This window comes from Neolamprologus brichardi, chromosome 20 (assembly GCF_056152115.1).
Source record: "Neolamprologus brichardi isolate AB-2024 chromosome 20, ASM5615211v1, whole genome shotgun sequence".
In the NCBI taxonomy this organism is placed as follows: domain Eukaryota; kingdom Metazoa; phylum Chordata; class Actinopteri; order Cichliformes; family Cichlidae; genus Neolamprologus; species Neolamprologus brichardi.
Window position 1 is genome coordinate 2,416,493 of NC_142123.1, and position 22,043 is coordinate 2,438,535.

General features: G+C 42.7%; 2 protein-coding genes across 4 annotated transcripts in view; one reads left to right on the top strand and one right to left on the bottom strand.

The window, feature by feature from the left end:
- Positions 1–22,043, bottom strand: part of wnt10b (wingless-type MMTV integration site family, member 10b) — a 25,013-nt gene continuing 2,970 nt past the window's right edge. The window contains exons 2-5 of one of the 3 annotated variants that reach the window (XM_006785638.3): positions 14,562–14,664; positions 2,592–2,854; positions 1,973–2,424; positions 1–1,868 (exon numbers count right to left, since the gene is read on the bottom strand). In XM_006785638.3, coding sequence (XP_006785701.2) covers positions 1,368–1,868; positions 1,973–2,424; positions 2,592–2,854; positions 14,562–14,664 — 1,319 coding nt within the window. In that variant the 3' untranslated portion in view covers positions 1–1,367. Of the gene's footprint in view, positions 1,869–1,972; positions 2,425–2,591; positions 2,855–3,497; positions 3,687–14,561; positions 14,665–22,043 lie in introns of those variants that run through there. The other 2 variants (XM_035905514.2, XM_006785639.3) reach the window with 2 other exon arrangements.
- wnt1 (wingless-type MMTV integration site family, member 1) lies at positions 5,746–11,497 on the top strand. Its single transcript, XM_087834288.1, has 5 exons — positions 5,746–6,402; positions 6,677–6,782; positions 8,810–9,063; positions 9,261–9,526; positions 9,635–11,497. Exons 2-5 carry the CDS (start codon positions 6,682–6,684, stop codon positions 10,124–10,126), a joined length of 1,113 nt encoding a protein of 370 aa, XP_087690414.1. The 5' UTR covers positions 5,746–6,402; positions 6,677–6,681; the 3' UTR covers positions 10,127–11,497.

A 22,043-nucleotide genomic window follows, 5' to 3' on the forward strand; every position in this document is an offset into this window, starting at 1 on the left:
TCACAATTTCATAGGAAAGTGACACAAATCACAGTACAGTCATACCCAAGAGAGAGCATTTTTGCTGCCACAATAATGATACAGAGTCATAAAAAACATGACCACTAGCAACCATTCTCATAAAGTGGTTACTATTGTTACCATTATATAAAAATATAAATCGGAATCGTTAGTCGTACAATCTGAGATGCACGATCTGATATCCTCGTGTTGGTGTTGTTCCCAGATCATCATACTAAAGGTTGTTCCAGGATCAACATTGCAAGTGACCAATCAGAATGTTATGATGTCATACTTTTGCGACTTCGGGAAAAACCGGCGTAAAACAAAAAACTGTACTTAAGCTGCGAGAAACCGCCTTTGTCCGCCGATCAACGGACCCTAACCCTTTAATAAACGCTAAGCAGAATTGATATTGTCCTTGCAACATTGGAATTTCATAAATGCACAAATGGGTTGGTGCGCAAAAGAATAATGTCACAATAATGTGATTGGTCACTTGCAATGTTGAACCTGGAACAACATTTTCATGATGATCTGGGAACAACACCAACACGACGATATCAGATCATCCTCTAGAGATTTGAGGGATCTTCCAAATCGGATGTTGCTTCCAGTTTCCCATCTTGAGTTTTACAAGTGTACAAACGAGCATCTGAAAGTCTTGCATGTGAGAAAGCGCTGTGTCAAATTCCTTCAAAAAAAAAACCCAATTGTCTTCTTTGATCAGTAAAGAGAGATTGTGAGACAAGTTCCCAAATTAGTACTTTTCAGAGTCACACATGAGGATTATTTTGGTGCAAATGGAGAAAGAAAATGAGACTGTTCTGTCTGCACACTGCTTCACCATGCTGACCACATGGCCACCATCAATCTGTCATTCACTGAAAAAAGACAGGCTCTAGTACAATATTAATGTGAATAATAATACATTTACAATTATAGACATACACATTCAAATAAACTGTTACTGTACAATAAGATGAGTCAGCTTGTAGACACTGAAGCTCCTCTGCTGTTGCTGTTCTTTCTTTTTCTTTGTGGGTCTCAAACGATGAAGTATGGGCCATTTTCATGGCTGAAAGGCCAGCGTCTAAACAGACCATGGGAAGACAAATGACATGAGTCACCTCTTCAATCTCTGACTTGGCATTTCGAGAATAACAGCGTCTACAAAAAGAAAATAGATCCCAGATGATGGACTTAAAAAAAGAGGGTGGGTGGGGGGGGTAAACAGGATCTCTGGGAGAGTTGCACAAGGAGCAAAAACAAAAGCTCGAACAACATGAGTGGGCGAAGGGATGGGCTCGCCGTCTTGAGTCCTGGATGAGTAAAAGCCGCTCGAGCTGAGGGGGGTAGACTGACGTCTACTTGCACACGTTGACCCACTCTGTGTGACGACACTCCTCGCACAGCACGTAACAACACCAGTGAAATCTGCAATTGCAGCGCTCGCTGCGTGTCTGTTTCAGGATGTTGTGTCCACGGCCGCAGCACAGCGAGCTGCAGCTGTCTGTGCTGTAGCTCGTTTTGTTGCAGATGCGTCCGTGCGTTCCCGGAGAGTCTATGGACGCGTCGTGCTCACAAAAGTCAGGAGACTTCTCAAAGTACACCAGCTCTCTGGACATGATTCGACGACGCGCTCCGCCGAGACCCCCTTGGGTTCCGCTGGCGCCGTTTTCTGTCCGAGGGTTGAAAACCCCATTGTTCTTGTTCTGAGAGTTGACAAAAATGGCTGTCAGGAACTTTTCTTTGAGTATGGAGCCCACAAGACGGAACTCTGGAGATACGTGCCAGCAGGTCTTAAACTGGCAGCTCCCTGATGTGCCGTGACATTTGCATTTCCTTGTCATGTTGTCAGTCACTATCTGTGTAAAGAATAACACTGTAAGCAAACTCCAACAACAACCAAAATGATCATGAGTGAGTGCTGAAGGTCGGAGCGACAACAGCTGAAAAGCCAAATATTCACCTGTCGTCCCACACGGTTGTTATGTATCCTCATGCGGGCGTGGATATCTCTTGGAGACCCCCGGGAGTCGAGCCAGTCCCTGGAGAAGCGATCCCCGAAACGGATGTCATGACTGCACCCCCCCCACTCCCAGGTGTCTTGCATAGAGCTTAGCTCATCCGGTAAGGGCTTGAGAAGGGCTGAGGGGTGGGCTGAGCGCAGGTTAGTGGGCAGGCCGCCGTGATGACCATTCAGCTCTGAGGGTAATGACCGTGTTAAGTCGATGCCTGCCCCACCCTTCTGAAGCGTCTGCAGCTGCAGCTGTGTGAGTTTCAGCCGGATCTTGTCATCGTCCTGGCGACGCTTGGCCTCGCAGCCACACCCCCGCAACTTGCCCATGCTGCAAGCCGAGGCCACAGAGTGAGCCACGCCCGCCGCCAGCAGGGCCAGAGAGAAGGCGCTCTCCCGAAAACCTAGGAGCAAGAGGAACACACTCAGAGAGGTTGAAACCATAAAGACTGCAGCTCTAAAAACGTCATTTACCTGTGTGCAGCACAATCTGTATTCTCATACCTGCACTTTTCTACCATAAAGCCCAGGATCACATACTGACTATCATTAGCCTGCCTCAGACTCTCACCCCTGTTGAGGATGGAGTTGTGGTGCGGCAGCTTGCCAAAGCCCTCCAGCGAGGAGCAGTTCCAGCGCTGGTCCCGGAGTTGGTGCTGGCATTCATGGATGGCCACTTGGATCCCCTGCAGAGCAGATGCTGTCACATCAGGGTTCCTCACACACATCCGCATCTGACGTTTACTGAGGCCTGCCAGCCTGAGGCACACAGAGTTAGGGGTTAGCACTGGATCTCCTGCCACCTTCAGGCTGAGGATATCATTACACAGCACCCTGCAGGGAGAGTGGGAGAAAGAGTGGGGGAGTGAGATGGTGTGTGTGTGTGTGTGTGTGTGGGGGGGGGGGGGTCGTCGGAGATGGTCAACAGTTCATTAGTCAAGCCCAGAGGAATATGAGGCAATGGGAGGGGGTTCAGTACACTTAAGAAAAATACAAACCCAATAAATAATTAAGAGAGATGTGATATGATCGATTCTTTATGGGAAATACACCTACCAATAAAATGCGTCCAAAAGTATTTGCTGCACTGTTTCTGCTCCAGTGTCAGTTGGTTAAAGGAGGGAAAATATAATTCTAAACAGATTATCCAGCTGAGAAATATCAAAAACAGATTCAATGGCCAAATGCATCTTATAAAGAAATAACGAGACTGAAAGTGAAATCACTTTGGAATTATTTTACACGTTTAAAGCTAAACCACTCAATTAACACTTGCACTTTTTTTAAATTTAACTTTACACGAAACCAGACTTCGACATACAATGACTAATAATTCGTTTTTAATGTTTTTGGGTTTTTTAAAAAATAGCTAAATTATTCATTTGAATAGTAACCTATGCAAAGAACTTCCCGCAACTCTGCCGAATCTCGTGCAGCCACAGTCTGCAACTCTCCTGGCGCTCTCAAGTGCACTTACGTGATTGCAGGTGACATAAGTGCTGCTGCCAAAATCAGGAATTGGTCCCAACGGAGTTTGTTTGATAGCTCCATTTTGTTGTGCGTCTTTCGCGACGTGACATTAAAACACTGGTAGTGATGGTCCGCGTCGAATAAGAAAATCGAAAGGACGATGTCTGCAGTATTATCGATGCACCGCCAAACGACCGAGGAGTGAAGACGGAGAACAGAGGAGGTCGGAGGAGAGAATAAAGTGGAGGAGGAGGGGGGTGAAAGAAAGAGGGGAGGGGAGTAGATGCCTCTACAGGCGGCTGTTTGCAAAATATTGGCCAGGATGAGAACTGGATCACCAGTTGATACTTTAATTATTCGATAGCGGGATCATTCACCCGAGCGTAAAATGACGTCTCCAACATTTTACGCACAAGCTCTTTACAAGCTTTTCGGGACAGCGATTTCGAATTAAGCAGGTATTTAGAAATACTGGATCCAATGATCATATTTATAAGGATAAAAAAAACAAAACATATTTATATATGCATGTACTTGTTCCTACTCTCTGTTGGTGTGATGGGAGGAATAAGGTAATTCGGTCCAACATTTTGGGGGAGAACACAGAAATCCTCGATGAGATGAAATATGGAAACTCAAGGAAGATTTTGTTCATGAGTTATTTTAAATAATGAAGGGGGAGGGGAGAGCTGCTGGTTCCACTGTACGACAGGGAGGCAGCAGCAGGCAGGCGGCTCCGCTAACAGACCCTCCAACAATACTGTTTTTAAGTCTTGTGCTCCCCCTTCCTCCCACCTCCATCAGAGCGGCTGTGCCTCATTGTTGTGCTTGAAACAACTTCACATTGTCAATCTAAAGTCTTTATTTCAAAGCAACGAAAGAAAAAAAATGGCTAGAGTAACAGACTGTTATTTGCAACGTTGTGCAATTACGACCTCTGACAAAACTCTAATGACAAATGATTTTTAGGGATTCAAAAGAACTGACAGACTAAAACACCTTATTGGAGACAACATATCTATTAAAATTCTTTTCTATGGTCACTGTTGAGTAAGCTTATGTAGCAAGTTGCCCGGGCCTTCAGTGTGGACGCGAATCAATCGCTATATCGATCCAGGTTATCCAAAATGAAACATAACATTGCTGCTGGGAGCGAAAGGTGCTTGTGTGCTACTTTCATAAAATTAAGTTAAAACCCCCCTCGAACACGGTTCGCTTAGTGACACCAATTCATCTAATCTCCTTCCATTCCCTAAGCTGCAGCAATGAAAAGTGCATTAGCATTCTGCCTTGGTGTGTATATCTAAGTGGCTTAAAAAGTGATTTGAAGTTGATTTGTATATAAAAGGCCCCCTTTATCCGGATTGAAGCTCTAATCTGCTCGGTGTCGCATGACTGCTCCAGGAAGCCCGTTTGAGCAAATTCATATAAGGCTCGGGTAAAAACGTAGGGTGGCTGTCATTAAAGCCTTTTTCTCTCTCTTTTTTTAAAGCCTACTTCCTTTTACTGTCATCTGAGGGAGAGACAGAGAGGTGCAGAGGAAGGGGGAGAGATTACTCAACCTACAACCTCTGCAATGACTAATGTGGAATATGCAAATTAGCAGATAAATGTCACAAAATGAACCAATATGGAGAAGTTTGGGGACATTTAAGCTTGCTCCTAGTCTGGGGTTTGATGGAGATGCCGCAAAGTGGCTCAAGCTGTGATTACACTGGGTTACATTGCGTCGAGGGAGGTCTGCAAGCCAGATGTTTGGACTGGTTTTTATCCTTAGTCGTCCCCCTCTTTTCCTGGTTCATCATACATCAAACTTCTGATTGGAGGCCATATTTCATGTCTTCCGTGTTTGAAAAATATTTAAGTAGCCCAGCAGGCAGTGTGAGTTATAGGACAATTACGAGCTTATTATTGCTTCTGCAAGCATTCACGTTTCGCCGTGCGTGTGCGCGTTCGCTCTTAGATGATAAAGACGGCTGATAACACGTTTTATTGAGAAGAAAGTAACCTTAAGGGATAACATTCACTTTTAAAAATACATATATATTATTTACATGTAATAATGAATAAACTCGATCTGTAAGTGTGAAAAAAAGAACATGTGCAGAAATGGCCTTAGTCACTGCACATTTTGAGAGCGCATTTGGAGAGAGGAGGAGATGCGGTTAGGGAGTAGGCTAATCCAACCACCGGGTAAAAAGGGCAGTTTCAGATGGCTCATATTGCGCTGTAACTATACTGTACCGTGACACCAGCTTTGAGCAGCGGCGAAGCACCAAAGCGGGCGCACCCACAGCATCTGTACCAACTCATCACTGCTCCAGGGCTCCGGGGGAACTTCTCTCAGCAAGACTGGATGCAGAGGCTAGCTGCGCGGTCACTGAAAGGGGAAGAAAATACTTTCAGCCGTACACGTTTACAGGGAATCGATTCTGTGATGACCGTAAGATTCCACAATATGCGTAACACCGTGGACTGCCCTGCTTTTCTCTCCCTCTCTCTCCCTTCCTTTCTTTTTTCTGCTCAGTTGTTTCCTTATTCATTGTGCGCCCTATGAAGAGCATTAACTATCCCTCCCTCCAATCCTATTGAAAAGGCTCCGAAAAAAAAAAACAGGGAGATGAGAGCAGCAAATCCCTTTTTTATTCCCCTCGTAGCGCTCAATAAGAGAAGAATGTGTTGCCTATCAGTCACCGAGGGGATCAAGTCTTCGGAACTGTCCCACGCGTTCAATGCGCCGTGCAAAGCATCACTGAGAGAGACAGAGTGAAGAGGACTGCAGCAGCAGCAGCAGCAGTAGCATCCTGCCCGGACACCTCACAGCAACCTGTCTCCACTCAAGAGCCATTTAAGTTAATTAGGACTTCCCGGCGTCTCTCACCTTTCAAGTCCTCTCCTCGGATTGTGGCGTGGTGAGTATATCCAACCTGCTCATTTTCAAAACTCAGAACTCAAAACTCAAGTTGATCATTAAGATAAAAGTGACACAGTATGTTTGCATGTTTGGAACAAGAAACAAAAGGTGTTGCATTTTCTTGTTTTTTCATTCATATATATATATATATATATATATATATATATATATATATATATATATATATATATATATATATATATATATATATATATATATATATATATATATCACCAAATAATGACATTCTCCTCCTCATTTTTGAACTGAAGTCACGATGAGGAGTCTGGCGCTGCTGTTAGGGGTGAAAGCCGCTTGCATCCTCTTGGTGTCTTCGCTCTCGGGCACGGGGGCAGTCAACAACAGCGGCCGGTGGTGGTGAGTTGAGCAGATACTGATGATGCACTAATCGCGTTATGCCACTGGAAAACCTCATCCGCAAAGTTAAGTGCCAGCTTATAGGAGCCCTCTGGAAAAAGGGCGTTTTATTGAGTTGCCACATTTCGTGCAGCTTGATCGAAATAATGTGTTAGTTTTGGAGCCGCTCGCAGCTTCTGTTTGAAAAAAAGAAAAAGAAAAAAAGAGCAACCATATAGGATTGATGCTTAATGCTTCCAGGTTGCTCTACGTGAGCGAAACAGCCCCAAAAAACATTTAGGGTGTTTTTTCCCCAGTCTTTAATTTATTGTGCCTCCAGTGAAATTAACCACAGCACACAGTTTAACAATAAAATAATTACATAATAATTACAGCGTTTTTATTTGCGGTTGATTTAATTCCCTCTCTCTCGCTTTCTCTCTGGCTCCTTTTTTGGACACTGCGGTTTGAACACGAGACAAGATTTTTCAGTCCAGTGTGGAATAAATTGAATATAGATTTAGACGGTTCTTTTTATTTGTTTTTTGTTTGTTTCTTGTTTCTTGTTTTCCCGGGACACGTTGATCTAATACTGGATATAGTTAAGCGATCATAAACGGTACAGAATTTTGATTTTTAAAACCAAAATAAAACCGGATCTGTATAGCTTCGCACATTTTCTTGTTTTTAACAAAAAACTGTGGGTTAGGGTTTGTTGAGGTAACGATTCAACAAACGGTTTTTGCGGTTTTATTAGATGGATAAGGTTTTCGCACAGTGGCAGTGCGCTTTCAAGCTTTTGAAATCTCAGCTGGCATCCAAAAGACGCCTAGAAAGCACACACACACACACACACACACACACACACACACACACACACACACACACACACACACACACACACACACCGCTGACTTTGTGAATTAAGAAAATATTCAGAAGATGAGATTATTATTTAAGTTCCCAGGCCTCTCACCGCACCACTGTCTGGGTCAAACCTCTAACAGGCCCGGGCTCGCCCGTTTTTCCGGATGATAATGCTGAACAGCAAAACGCCGCCAATACACGACACATGAATGAAAAATGTTGACACATAAACCACAGAAAATACCAAATAAAGTGGAAAATTACACAGCCTGTGTGCTGAAACGCTAAAAGTGTTCTAAAACCAGCAAAATGGGTGCATTTAAACCCCGTTCAGTGATCCAAGATTTGGATAAAGCTGAAGACGCACAGGTGCCACGTTTGGGCACAAATATGGACACTTAAAAAAAGAAAGAAGAAAAAAAAAGCAACATCTCTCTCTCTCTCTATGCTATAGTAATAAATAATTACAGTTATTTGTTTCTATATGCTGTGGATGACAGCATTTTTGTAGCTTTTTAAATATTTGGCACACAGGGGTGTTTAAAGGCCTATGTCTTAATGACATTTTGACAGAATGGACATATTTTTAGCTGAAGTTGCACCTTAAATCACATTTGGAGGAACCTTGTATGCTTATCTTTAATGTGATTTAACATATATGTAGGAAATCTTAACTGTCAAGCTAATAACATTAATTTGATACTACACAGATAAGAAATCTGTCAATTATTGTAATCCTTTATTATTATTATTATTATTATTATTATTATTATTATTATTATTATTATTATTATTATTGTTATTATTATTATTATTATTATAACATAATGGATCCTGAGTATTTAGCAGACTAATGTGCTTACATATTCTAATTGTGAAACTGACAAGTAATCGCAGCCGGTCCAAGATTTTATGAAGACATAAAAATAGCTTCATGTTATCTGCCAAGAGTGAAATATACACTGTTAGTCAGAGACAAAGTGTCTTCTCATGATCTTGGAACTGAATGTGAGACTCTGTTTATTACTTTAGCACATAATGAAAACTGTAATTTCAAAGGAGCAACACTCATTGGATGCCAAGAGCCATCAGTTAATGAGTTTAGAGGGTCACCTATAGAGCTTCATGCATGAACTGCCAGCTACTTGACTCTGAATTCCCTTGTCCTTATGTTGCGCCAGGGGTATTGTCAATGTGGCTTCCTCGTCCAACCTCCTCACCAATTCCAAGAACGTGCAGTTGGTCTTGGACCCGAGCCTGGCCCTTCTGAGCCGTCGCCAGCGCCGGCTGATTCGGCAGAATCCTGGCATCTTGCATGCCATCGCCGCTGGACTGCACACTGCCATAAAGGAGTGCAAGTGGCAGTTCCGCAACCGCCGCTGGAACTGCCCGACCACCCACAGTCCAGCAGTTTTTGGCAAAATTGTCAATCGTGGTGAGCCCCTCTTGTCTTTCTCACCAGGAAACATTTGGACAATTTTGGACAGGATGTAACAGAATCGCTTGTACGCATTTCAAAGGCTTTGTCTGTAAATGATTTCCAATTTTGAGCAAAAAAGAAAAAAAAGGCAAATATAACGTCCAAAACGCTGGATATGGTTCTGATGGGAAGTTTTTATGTTGTTTCTTCAGGTTGCCGAGAGACCGCATTTGTATTTGCCATTACCAGCGCAGGAGTGACCCACGCTGTGGCTCGTTCCTGCTCAGAGGGGGCCATTGAGACGTGCACATGCGATTATCGCCGCCGAGGTCCTGGAGGACCAGACTGGCACTGGGGGGGCTGCAGTGACAATGTGGATTTTGGCCGGATGTTCAGCCGTGAGTTTGTGGACTCCAGTGAGAGGGGCAGAGATCTGCGCTACCTCACAAACCTGCACAATAACGAAGCCGGCAGGATGGTAAGAGTTGCTTTACTCGTCTACTAAGACTGTTTGTCCGAGTTCTACTTGAAATGAATGCATTAATGAGTGAGATATCACGAGTAATCTTTGGTCTTCCTTTCTCAGACTGTATCGTCAGAGATGCGTCAGGAATGCAAGTGCCATGGCATGTCTGGCTCCTGCACAGTGCGCACCTGTTGGATGCGCCTGCCCAGCTTCCGCACAGTGGGAGACTTTCTCAAGGACCGGTTTGACGGCGCATCCAGAGTTGTTTATGCCAACAAGGGCAGCAACCGCGCCTCTCACCGAGCCGATCCACGCCATCTAGAGCCCGAAAACCCAGCTCACAAACCCCCTTCGTCTATGGATCTTGTCTATTATGAGAAATCACCCAACTTCTGCTCCTACAATGGCAAAACTGGCACTCTGGGAACATCGGGGAGAACGTGCAACAGCTCTTCTCCGGGCCTGGATGGCTGTGAGCTGCTATGCTGCGGACGTGGGTTTAAGTCCCGGACTGAGAGCGTGACCGAACGCTGCCACTGCACATTCCACTGGTGCTGTCACGTCAGTTGTCTGAACTGCACCAGTACAAGGACGTTACATCAGTGTCTATGATCAAACATGGGCACCGAGGCACTCGTGTGCTTTAAGATGTTAGGCTGAAGCTGGAAAAGGTTCAAGGCGGGTAAACTAATACAGGGAAATTCTGGCACAAAAATTCAATCAGTGTTTTTAAACTTAGGAGAAAGGGAAAAGCACAAGTATGTGAACAGGGTATAGAAGGAGTGTGTGTCTTACTCTTTAATACTTAACCTTAAGTAAATTAACACTTCAACGATACTTGTAGAATGGGAATTGTCCCTCAAGTGTTTACATGCTAGATAAATAGGAGTAAATGGACAAAAGGATGTGGTGGAGAATTGATCGTTGTAACCAGGTACCACTAGGGCCTTGTTTCTCCCCAACAAAGGGCAGAAACTGGACACAATGTTTCACAGATGTTTCTGTGGCCACAGAGCCACAAACATATGCTCTCATAAACTGGCGAGGACCTCTAACAAGAGGAAGCTTATTTTAAAAAAAAGAAAAAAAAGAAATCTGTGTTTTGTTTTCTCTTGCTGAAGTTTGGCGTCCCTCCCATGAAACCAGCTGAAGTTTATCTCCCTGGATGGGATATCTGTTCCACGCTTGTGTACTTAGGAATTGTATGCAACCCAACCACTTCTAGTTTCCCTGCCACATTTGCCCATTTTGTTTAGATTTCTCCAGATCTGAATTCACCTCAGCCACATGTACCACTCCAGCTTGCAACAGGATGGTCCTTATTGTACATGAGTAGGAGCAGGGAGCACAGAAACCAAGTGAGTGAATCTTACTGAGGCAATGTAATCTGAATGTATTATCAATACACTGAATATCACGACGTGATTTAAGCAAATCTGAGGGATCAATACGGAAAATATCATAAAACAATGAGTAGAAATGTGACCAATATACAAATTCCCCACAAATGCATGCAGGAAAGATTAAAATATTGCAGGTTAAAGTAGGCAAATGGTGCGTTGTTGTTTTTTTCTCAAGGTAGGTTGAATGAAAATATTTTAAAGAATACAGACTAAAAAACAAACAAACTGTGTATCAGCTAAGAGGACCAAAATCTGTAAATATTAAAATATCTGATTATATTTATAAAGATGTCACTTGTATGTTTTCTAAATGATTTATGTGCCTGTCAGTGGCTGGAGAATATGCTATCATTAGAGTCAGGTCAGAGGATGTTTTCATCGTTTGCCTCTTCCTATGTAGGTGTAATGTAGCGGATTTAAAAAAAATACTCTTGATAGAAAAAGACTGTTATCACTTCTTTGCTTATTTTCTGTAAAAAAAAAAACACTCATGTTTGGTCATGCACTGAATATTTCCCTTTTTTTACTAGTGTAAATATATAAAATATTTATTTCTGAGGATTTTTATACTGTTCTAGAGAGTAAGAGAATACTTTTCTTTTAGATTTTAATCAAAAGACTTAGGTTCCAGTTGGTTTTGTACTGTACGATAGAACAATAAAGTCTATATTTTCAATTAAGCTGCCCTTGTGAATGTGTCAACATTACAACCGTTATGTGTGTTGTGTTTGCTGTATTCGAGAGAGTTTTGACTATGGACCGAGCCAACATAGAAGCCTGTCCCTGGGTGTCCTTTGCTTAATCCTATTACCACCACCAAAGCAGCCTCTTTCTCCAGCTCCACAAAACATCCCTGCATCTGTGCGACCAACCACAGAGACCGACTGTTTATCTGCCCACATACCTTATTTTATACAGTATATGAGTTGCTTCATTTGCTTAAGGCCTGAAAGAAATATGAAAAACTTAAACACCTGGCAATGTAGCTAACCGCAGGAGTTTGGAAAGCGTCGCACTTCTCAGTTCACCACAGAGAAGGAGCAATCAGGGTCATCCAGGAAGGGCAGAGTGGAGGAAAAGCAGTAACATGCAGGGATGAGAGTGCTTCTGAATTAGCATCGTATTACAGTGTAGATTTAACAGGGGTTCGTGGGCTTGTGGCATAAAATTAGAGAAAACATTATAAAAAAGAAGAAGAGAATGGCTACAATATTACTTATGTGGAAGAACAGATCAGAGTGAACTGAAGTAAAATACTGCAAATTCAGAAGTAAAGTGAGGAAATGTCTATAAATACAAAAAAACAACAAAAAACTAAAGTGATTAGAAAAAATGTTGTTGACCTGTACATAAGTAAAGCTCTGTCTTCTATCACCAGAACATGATATGGCTTACTGTGTAATAACTGACAAACTGAGAGAAAAGTCAGGAGCTGACGGAGTGAAAACACACACGAAATGAGGCAAATCTGGCTGGAAAGAGAAATAATCAGCAATCGTGGGCAGACAGAAACAATAGAAAGTAAAAGTGGTTGATTTTTTTCTTTTTTTTCAGAGTTCAAATCCCAGGCATGAGAGTGAGGTGGGAGAGTTGGTGGAGAGTGAAGTGGAGGGGGCGCTGCCTGTGGGAGTGCTAAGGAGTCAGTGATAATTAGCTCAATTAGTGACAAAGGCAGTGTAATAAATACCGACTTAGTGTCTGGGTCCCTGCTGGCCTCTCCCTGCGCAGCCTGCGATGTGGCTCTAGCCTGACGGACAATTCATTAAACTGACAAAATACCCCACCGTCCAGGCGTGACGCAGCGAGTTAGCCCCCTACAGGCCCAGCTCATTGTTCTAATTGTCTGGCCTGGAGTCACTTTGTGGCCGCCTCCTCTTTCACCCACCCCGCCTTCACACTCTGCCTTCAGAAAACCCATGGAGTTAATGCCACTACCTTACTCTGCAAGTAGGTGATCGGCAGGTTGGAAAAAAAAACAGTAAGAGTTCCTTGGGGTGGGGCTGCTGGGAGGGGGGGGCGGTGGGTAGGCAGTGGGATTAGCGAATGGAGGTTGCCTGGGAGTGCTGGGAGCAGCACTGATCGGAATGTAGGAGAGATGAGTCCAGAAGCTCGGATGTGGGACAAAGCGAGAGTTAATAAGGAAAGATTGAAGGGGCTGGCGACAATGGGCTGCCACCCGAGTCGAGATGAAATTGCTTCCGAGGATTATTGGGAGAGGGTGTGAGCGTTGTAGGGTTTTTGTGTGAGTATGAGTTTAGTTGGGTATTTGTGTGTTTGTGCTGCAGTGTGTGTGCAGGGGTAGGGGGAGCGCTGGATTGATGGCTGCCCCTCTGGTTGGGGAGCAGGGGACCAAGGAAGGCTAACCGGCTGTTCCCACAGTCTGTTCTGCTGTAGCCACCTTTGACACACGGAGCTGTCAGGCGGCAAGCAGGCAGCTATGGTGTATGGTATGGTGAGAGGGGCACAAACAAAAACAACAGCTCCGCTACACAAAAGTCACTCGCTTTATGGAAGGCCGGTGGAGAAGCGCAGACTTGGAGGAGGGAAGGAGGACAGGAATGTGTGACAGGGAGGATTAAAAAAGAAAAAAAAGAAATAGAGATGGTACAAAATCGTACGCTTGAGTCCCATTTTGGTTTTGGTTCCTGCCAGCTACTGTTTTGCCAATATCTGAAGATAATAGTAATGCGCTGACATCCAGTCGCAGCCTGCTCATAAGTGAGATACGTGACGCATCGAAACGTTAGTTCCTTTACACTTTGTTCCCGTGGCTTGCTCATGGTTGCTTTTCCCGTTGCTGTAAATTCGCTTTCTATTTTTATAAAAAAAAAGTATCTCTGGGTAGTATCATAACAGGCTGCAGCAGGCTAAAGGGTGAAGGTCAATGGGGCAATTTTGCTAATTATGTAACTCGACAACGAGAATTAAAACTGCAACTGACCCGACAGCCACGAGAACACGTGCACAAATCCAGCAAGCATGCAAGAAACATGGCACACTGAAGGCACAGCAGCTTCATATTAAAATTCCTGCTACAGCTAGGAAAAATGTTTGGCCTGTTGGGTGGAGTTGGCCGTTAATTCGAAGGCAGCATGATAAATAATTTATAATTGGGGTGGGCCACGGCACTGAATGAAAGGCTGTTTACAGTGCTCGTGATTGACAGTGCGGTGTGGCATGAGTCTGGCACGCAGTAGCGATTTGATTTCTGTGCTCGCTCCATGTCTCATTGTAATCCCAGCATTCAATTATGGGTCAATTTTAAATTAATTCGGGGCATTGTTATTATAGGGACACCCATATCAAGCTTGTGTAATAATCAGAAGAATTGAGTTTGGTGCCATTAGGCGACCACAGGGGTATTATGTAACAAATGTGCAATTACAGCTTCGTCACTCGGATATTAAATACAGAACTCAGACTTGCAGAAAACTACCGAGTGGATTAATAGCGGTCGGTGTAGTGGGTCAAATTTACTCAGATTCAATTCAGGATTCTAGGAAGTGCTAAAAAATAAGAGTGTGTGTGCGCATGTGTTAAGTTTGTGCACACAGTCGAGCCAGTGTGTGCGCGTGTGTGGGTGTGTGGATGGCAGCTGGGAGGCAGACACGGTCCAGGAGAAGAATCATCCCCTAGCAACTGACCTTTTCGCCAGATGGCAGCTCCGGAGTAACAGCCACCCAGCATCACAATGGCCGTGGCCTCCTAACATCTCCATCACTTCATCATCTTCTGGCCTTCCACAACCTGTCACACAGGAGAGGAGGGAAGGTTAGATTCACCCCAGCAAATATACAAGCTCGAGCGTCCTGTTTGTGCGCTTCAGTTCCAAAACAGCGCTTTGAGCCTGCGTTCGCTTGTTCCCATGTTTCTGGGGTGTGCGGTGGGCCAGTGGAAGGCATGAGAAGAGGACTGATTTAGGAGAGACACGGCGAACGCTCGCTGCTGTCCGCAAACTTTCAGACACTCTCAAACCACTGTTTTCCGTTGTTGGGTTTTGTGCACATAGTGAATCAGGGTGGGAATGTGGACAGACCACTCGACCATGGTGAGCAATCAGTATGATGTCTGTGGTCAGGCTCAGTGCCCCTATGGACTGAGCTGGAGAACTAGCCCTGCAGTTAAGGTGGGAGGGATATAACTGTGCAGCATGTATATATATATATATTTATATACACACATATATATATATATATATATATATATGTGTGTGTGTGTGTGTGTGTGTATAAAAGTGTATTGGGGTCTGTGTGTGTTTAATAGGCCAGCGCTCTTCACATGTGTATAAAAATGTTTTCAATTGCAGCCTCCTGCATGTGAACACACATGAATGAATGTGCTTGGGGTGATAATATATTTTGAGCTATCAACACGCTCACACGCATACGCACACTGCAGGGCCTCTGGATTGTCTTGGCTTGATGGCTTTTTCTCTGCTGGCCTATTTTTTGTTGATATTAAATTCTTTGCTAAACCTCAAAACTCCTGAGACGAAAACCTCAACACCGTGGAACATCACCTCTAACTAAACACCAAAAAAGTGTCCCTAAGTTCATCTAAACCACTGACGTCCAGCTTTAGGTACCATTTGAAATGATTCTGAGAACCATTATGGAACAAGAAAAAGTAAAACTCTCTCGTTACACATCTGTGAATGGTTAACCTGGCAAAGCCAGATATGTGACAACAAACAGATAAAGCGCCATGTCAGACTGTGTCCCACTGAAATTAAGCGTTTCAGATGGAAAACTGTGCGTCAGAGTGCGACTTTAAACCGCGCCGTACTCCAGGGGAGACAATATGCTAGCAAACACTGTAAGAGCTCCCGTAAACAGAGGCGTAATGATAGGGAAAGACTTTGGGAAAGGACAACCGACAGTCGAATATGTTTACAGACATCTGACAATGTACGGGTACAGCGCAGCAACATTTCAGCTCCGAGATCCACATGAAACATGAGCACAAACTGCGGTGGAATCCATGTGACACAACATGAGCCTGTGCATAATTTCACCTGTCAGCGTGGATGAAGCACACATTTGGTTAAATCAAACAGACAAGCCAGTGATCAACTTCACCGAGATGTGTCCGGCTACGCTGAACGTTAACACTTCTCGTATCTTCGCGAAACTGTCCGCTGCTGGATTTCTTTGACTTGCCTAAGTGCGAGATCTGATCGAGCACGGATGGAGTAATTTACTGCTCTTCACTTAACCAGATGAGTCAGCTCGTTTTATTGTCTGCAGGCCATTGTCTGAGGCCCAGCATGGCCTCATTCGAATCAATAAACAACACTGAGACATTTTTGACGGCATGTGCTAATTATCTCTGTTCTAGTAATACTCTCGGGGACAAAAAGAAGAAGGGCCCTGCTTTTGGTTTTAATTCCGAGCTGTGTTTTACAGCGACAGTGGGCGAGCGCTCCGGCACTGACACAGCAGCAGAGGAATGTTTATTTGCTGCAGTTTAGGAGCTGGGTGGCTTGCAGGAACTATGACACATTCCTGTGTCACCGGCTATCCCGCTCACAGACACACGTTGACATTCACCCCATGTGTTCATTCACAGCTACGTACAGAGACGTAGACACACACAGCTATTCCTTGCCATTGTGTTTTACCCACGTCAACAAAACGTGGCACCTCTGGGTTCGGAAAGCGTGCCCAATCTGCATGCTCATTCACTTACTACTTGGTATGACATGCCTTACTAGGCCTAACACTTCCCCCGTGTGTAACAGAATGCATGTGTGGCAGTCGTACAGTGACTTGAAGATGAATTATTCACAGCTTACTTCAGCGCTACAGGGGACCGCTGCCCACAAAGTCTGCTAGCGTGCACGTGTTTGTGTTACGTGTATGTGTGCACTTTTGGTGTTTGTGTGGCTGGCTGAGCGCACCTCTCCATCTTTCCCTCTGCAGTCCTATCCATTATCCCCAGCATCTGGCAGCCAAAGCCTGTAAAGAAGACATTTCTCTTGGCAAGTGTTTTTTAAAGGCAGTGACACAGGGGACAGCCAACCACAGGAGCCACACATCTTCCAATCTACATTCATACTGAGAACTGCTTGCATAAGAGAACCGCCCCAGTCTCCTTCTCTTGCTCACTCGAAACAAACACACACATTCTCTCATCGTGTCACACTTAAAACACACACAAGATACTACTCCCACCCGCTTCTGTCTCTCTGCAATATATTCACCCAACCTTTGAGGTCTAATCACTTCCAGAGCCACAGCTATCCTACAAAATGTGCCAGCAAGCTTTCAATACATTTTTACACTCTGAAAAGGTCCTCGGGGGCTTTTAAATGCATGTCATTTTATTGCTGATTGTAACGTGTGGCCCGGCTATTTGGTTTAGAGACATCTTCGTGACATGCAATACCCAAGGTGCAAATTTAAATGAAGATAATTGAGCTTTAAATGTCATCGTTTGGCATGAAAAGGCCCTGAACCAACAACGCCGTCTTGAATATCGAAAGAATAATTACACCCTGAGAACACCTGAATGTGACCTTGCTCGACACTCATCTGCTCCATAAACACATTCTTAGCATAAGTGAAATGGCACAATAAGAGCATTAATTAATACCACATGCATCGTGTCGCTTGTTGAGGGTACAGCTGCAGTGAGGAGCTTCTCTGAACAGCGAGCATGTGGGAAAACCCTTTTGCTTTACTTGGCGCTAGTCGCAATGTTTTCTGGCGTCTGGATCTTTTCGAACACAAATGGGTGTGTTAGCTTGATGGAATAATGATTCTGATTTTGATGGGCTACCAGCTACCCATCTTTCTTGCAAACAGATGATTCTGATCATAAATCTTCTGGGAGAGAAACAGCTTTGTTTGACAGCAGCTTGATTCACTTTTTAGAAGATGGATGACTTGTAAAAACCTGCAAGTCAGGTGAATTGCTGTTTTCCCTACACACTAGCCTAAGTTTAAATCTGTGGAAGTGTACTTCCATGGAGACCTTGGAAAATAAATGTTAAAGGCACATAAAGGAAGATAAACATATCCCCCTGAAGAAACTGAACCAGTACTCTTGACCTATCGTGTCTCTGAGGTGGTTCTGTGGATTGGACGCTTGTGATTGTGACAAAATAAAAGAAAACAAACTTGATGGTTTTCTTATGATTTGTTCAGCGGGAATGCACAGATGTCAAATGTGACTGCTGATCACATCCTGGGTTAGAATACATGTCTGAACTAGTCTTTGAAACGAACCTCTGCACTGAGGCACAATGTGAGAAAGCTAAGAATAACATGTCTTTTAGTGCTGTGTATACATAGGTCATCTGTTATGACGAATGCTTTAAGACAGTAAGTACCCTTAAGGAACAAAAGCCATTCTAATCATGAAAGCATCAATGAGCTGTGCTGACCTGGAAATTGACAAACGCTGCCATCTAGTGACGACATTTCCAAATTACAAGCTTTAATTTGGTTTGTTCAATTAACTTGATAATATTCTGATAATATAACTCGCCTGACACTTAAACTTGCTGGTACCAGGTTGGACCCCCGTTAACCTTTAGAATTACCATAGATTTTCACAGCATAGATTCAACAGTGGATAACTAAAGGCATTTTTGCCCATGTTGACTCGATAGCATCATGTCAATGAAGCTATCGTTGACATGATGACAGAGATTTCCTGCACATCCATGTTGGCGATGTTCCATCACATCCCAAAGTTGCGCTATTGAACGTAGATCTGATGACTCTAAAGCGTATTTGAGTGCAGTGAGATGATTTGAACTTTAACATCTTATCCTACTTGAAGCAGCAATTAGAAGGTGGGTACAGTGTGGCCATAAAGGGATGGACGTAGTCAGCAACAACAAGGCTCATCAAGATTTTTCCAATCTTCTACCGTCCAATTTTGGCGGGTCTGTGTGAATTGTAGTCTCAGTTTCCTGTTGTTAGCTGACATGAGAGGCACATAGTGTGGTCTTCTGCTGCTGTAACCCATCTACTTTTGCATTCAGAGATGCTCTTCTGCATAGATAGATAGAAAGATATTTAATTTATCCTAAAATTAATTTTAGTATAAATTGGATAGTCTACAATAAAAATAAGACTACAGTGTGAGGTAGCGCAGAATTTTATATACAACAGTGATCAATCTAGCAATGAATGCTTGGATTTGTAGTGCAATTGATCATCATAAATAATATGTACTTTATACATCCCAGAAAGAGAACCAGGAAGGTTTGATACAGAAAGGTGTGTTCACCTGTCGCAACCTGTTGTACAGCTTCACAGAGAACAGGTGGTTCTCTGAAGAATTCTTAATGGCAGCCAGCAAACATAAATCTGAGAGAGAGTAAGCTGCTGCTTCAGTAATGTGGAATGGAGTGGGTGTGGTGTGATGGAGAGCAGTTTGTTCAGTGACCTCCTGTCTCTCGCTGACTCAAACACCCCCAGATTCTGATTCCAGTCTTGTTGATTAGTTTTTTCATCTGCTGGCATCTCTGGCACTGATGCTGCACCCACAGCAGACAGCAGTGAAATACTCACTACCACAGACTGGTGGAAGATCTCCAGTATCTTGTTTCACACATTGAGCCTCCCCAGAAAATAGAGTCTGGTCATCCTCTTCTTGTACACAGCATCACGGCTGGTCCTCCAGTCCACGTTGTCATTCAGTGAACTCCCAAATACCTGTAGCTGTCCACAGTTTCCACCTCATCAGCCATGTTTTTAATGGCCTTATTCACATTTTTTCCTCCAGGGAGTCAACCACCATCCTTCATCTAACAGACATTCAGAAGGAGGTGATTTCATTCAGGAGACAGGACTGTCTCTATAGTGCTAACCAACTTAACCACAATGAAGTTAGCTATTAGCTAACAGAACAGTATCCAAAATGTCTTGATGACTGTGAAAAGAGCAGGCTAAAACAGACAAAGTGAAAACGTAAATAAATCAGTAGGATGACTTATTTAGCTGTAAAACATTCATACCTATTAAAAGAGGGGTTGTTAATTTAAACCTGAATTGCCCGAACCTCCTTCTCCTTGGAGAGCAGCTACAGTCTGCACTAGCCGGCTATGCTAAGGTAAGCTAGTAACCTTCCTGGAAGCAGCTTTAAAACACAAAATGTCCCAAGTAGATCACGTTTTTTGCAGATAGTTAACACAAACTGTCTGCAAGGTATCTCCAAAATGAGCTCACTCTGAGATCAGCTCAGTTTTATAAAGCAGAGAAGTTTAGCTAGATAATAATTCATATTCAGCTGCACTGTCAAACAATAACAATAAAAGTAACAAAAATAAAGGACTAATTAATATTCGCATTTATATAAATTAATTAATTAGTCATCGTAATGTTAACATAGATTAATTATCTGTCTGAATTATATATATTATATAAATAATGCAAATAGACAGCTGTAGTGATTTACTGGAAGTGTGTAAGGTGGGTAAAAACGTGATAAATAACCATAATAGAGAATCAAATGACAGTGCTGACTGAAAACTTCCTGTTGAAGACAGGTGGCATTTCTTTGTAAATTCACTATAAGGCAGAGTACTCGCTCAAGTATTGTAAGCAGACTGTTTTCTCAGAATTGTACTGCACACCACAGATATATGATGTTTTTCAGGTAATTTTCCATAAAGAGCTTGTGCACTGATGCACGGAAGCATTTTTGATGAAATCAAAACCATTTTTAAAGCATTCAAAATACTGCGCTTGGTTAGTGGACATGATGATGTAGTATTTATCTTTTCCATTTAAAAGCTGAAGATTACAAAACTAATGAGAGGAGAACTAAGAAGTGGTTTTGAAGGGTTAAAGTGACAAAAACTCCACCTGTCAATAATGACACTCTGCACTCTTCTTCTGCCTTCATCAGAGAGTTTATGGGTGCAATGACATTTGCCTTTTTTTGTTGTTCTGCTTTTATAGCAATATCCCTCAGTATATAGAGAGCGTTGCAGTTTTTATATAAAATAATAACTTATATTAACTCATATAACTTAATCAGTACACATCAGAGCATAATCTATTTAAGTTAAAAGATAACTTACCAACAATAAGTTCAAATCTTGTTTATTACTTTTAACATTAGTTTACAGAAAAACATCTATACAAAACATTAACTACGGGATTATTTAATCCTTTGCACTTAAACATTTTTGACACACATACTGATTGTTTGTGTCATGTTATTATTTGTATAGTTATAGTGTCGAGTTTGGCTTTTATTTAAGTAAAAATACTGTTTCAGTTGCACCTGGAATTTGTATGTGCAAGCAGCCAAAAGAGATTTTCCTTCTGCAAAGGACAGAAAAGGTTAAAACTAACCTGAAACAGGAAAAGCAAAGAGCTGTGATATGGGCGCAAAGGTCACATGAGGAGAGAGCAGTAATGTTTAAGGTTATCCCTACTTAAACCTGCTGCAGGTGTGCTTTAAACAAAAAATACACTGCTTACCCTATGAAGGCAGAAAAAAAACTGAAAAAAGTGCAGCAGTCCAACAAATCCATGTGTTGGATTTTAAATCTAAAATATTCAACTTTTTGTGTCATGTAGTAATATTAAAAACACGTGTTTGAGGGTAAATCTACTCTGTAATGTACAATATAATGCACCTCCTGTGCTGCTAAACTAATAAAACATTACAATTATAATTATATAAATAAATTATTGTTCTTTCTATCCACATGTTTTTGTAACACCACAAGTGATGCTCGTGTTTGATGCTGATTAAAATTGATGGTTCTTTACAATCCGAACAGACTGATTTGTCCTTTTTCCCAAATTTTGAATGTTAACACTCTTCATCAGAGCTCGTGGCTTCTTGCAAGATGTCATATTGTATATTCTGTCATTTTCATCAGTCATTCGGTCAAACTAAATGATCAGATTCCCTGCCAATAGTAGACCAATAAAATATTACCATTAGGCTAATACGTCTAAAAATGCCTAAAATTTAAAAACTTGCTGTGTATATTAAAATACAAAAAGGCAGGTAAGACACATATTTCAGTATAATTGTTAAATGAATAATTCTACAGTTTCTCTTGATCAGTGTGTCTGAATAGTCGTCTGAGGCCACGGCACCTGACCTTCAGAGCAACGACGTTCACCAAAAATGAGACTTTTTTTAAAAGT

Bases quoted from the DNA above. Each gene is read 5' to 3' on its own strand.
- wnt1 (XM_087834288.1), top strand. From the start codon at position 6,682: ATGAGGAGTCTGGCGCTGCTGTTAGGGGTGAAAGCCGCTTGCATCCTC. The intron at 6,783-8,809 runs GTGAGTTGAGCA...ATGTTGCGCCAG, and splicing joins AACAACAGCGGCCGGTGGTG to GGGTATTGTCAATGTGGCTT. The intron at 9,064-9,260 runs GTGAGCCCCTCT...TTGTTTCTTCAG, and splicing joins TGGCAAAATTGTCAATCGTG to GTTGCCGAGAGACCGCATTT.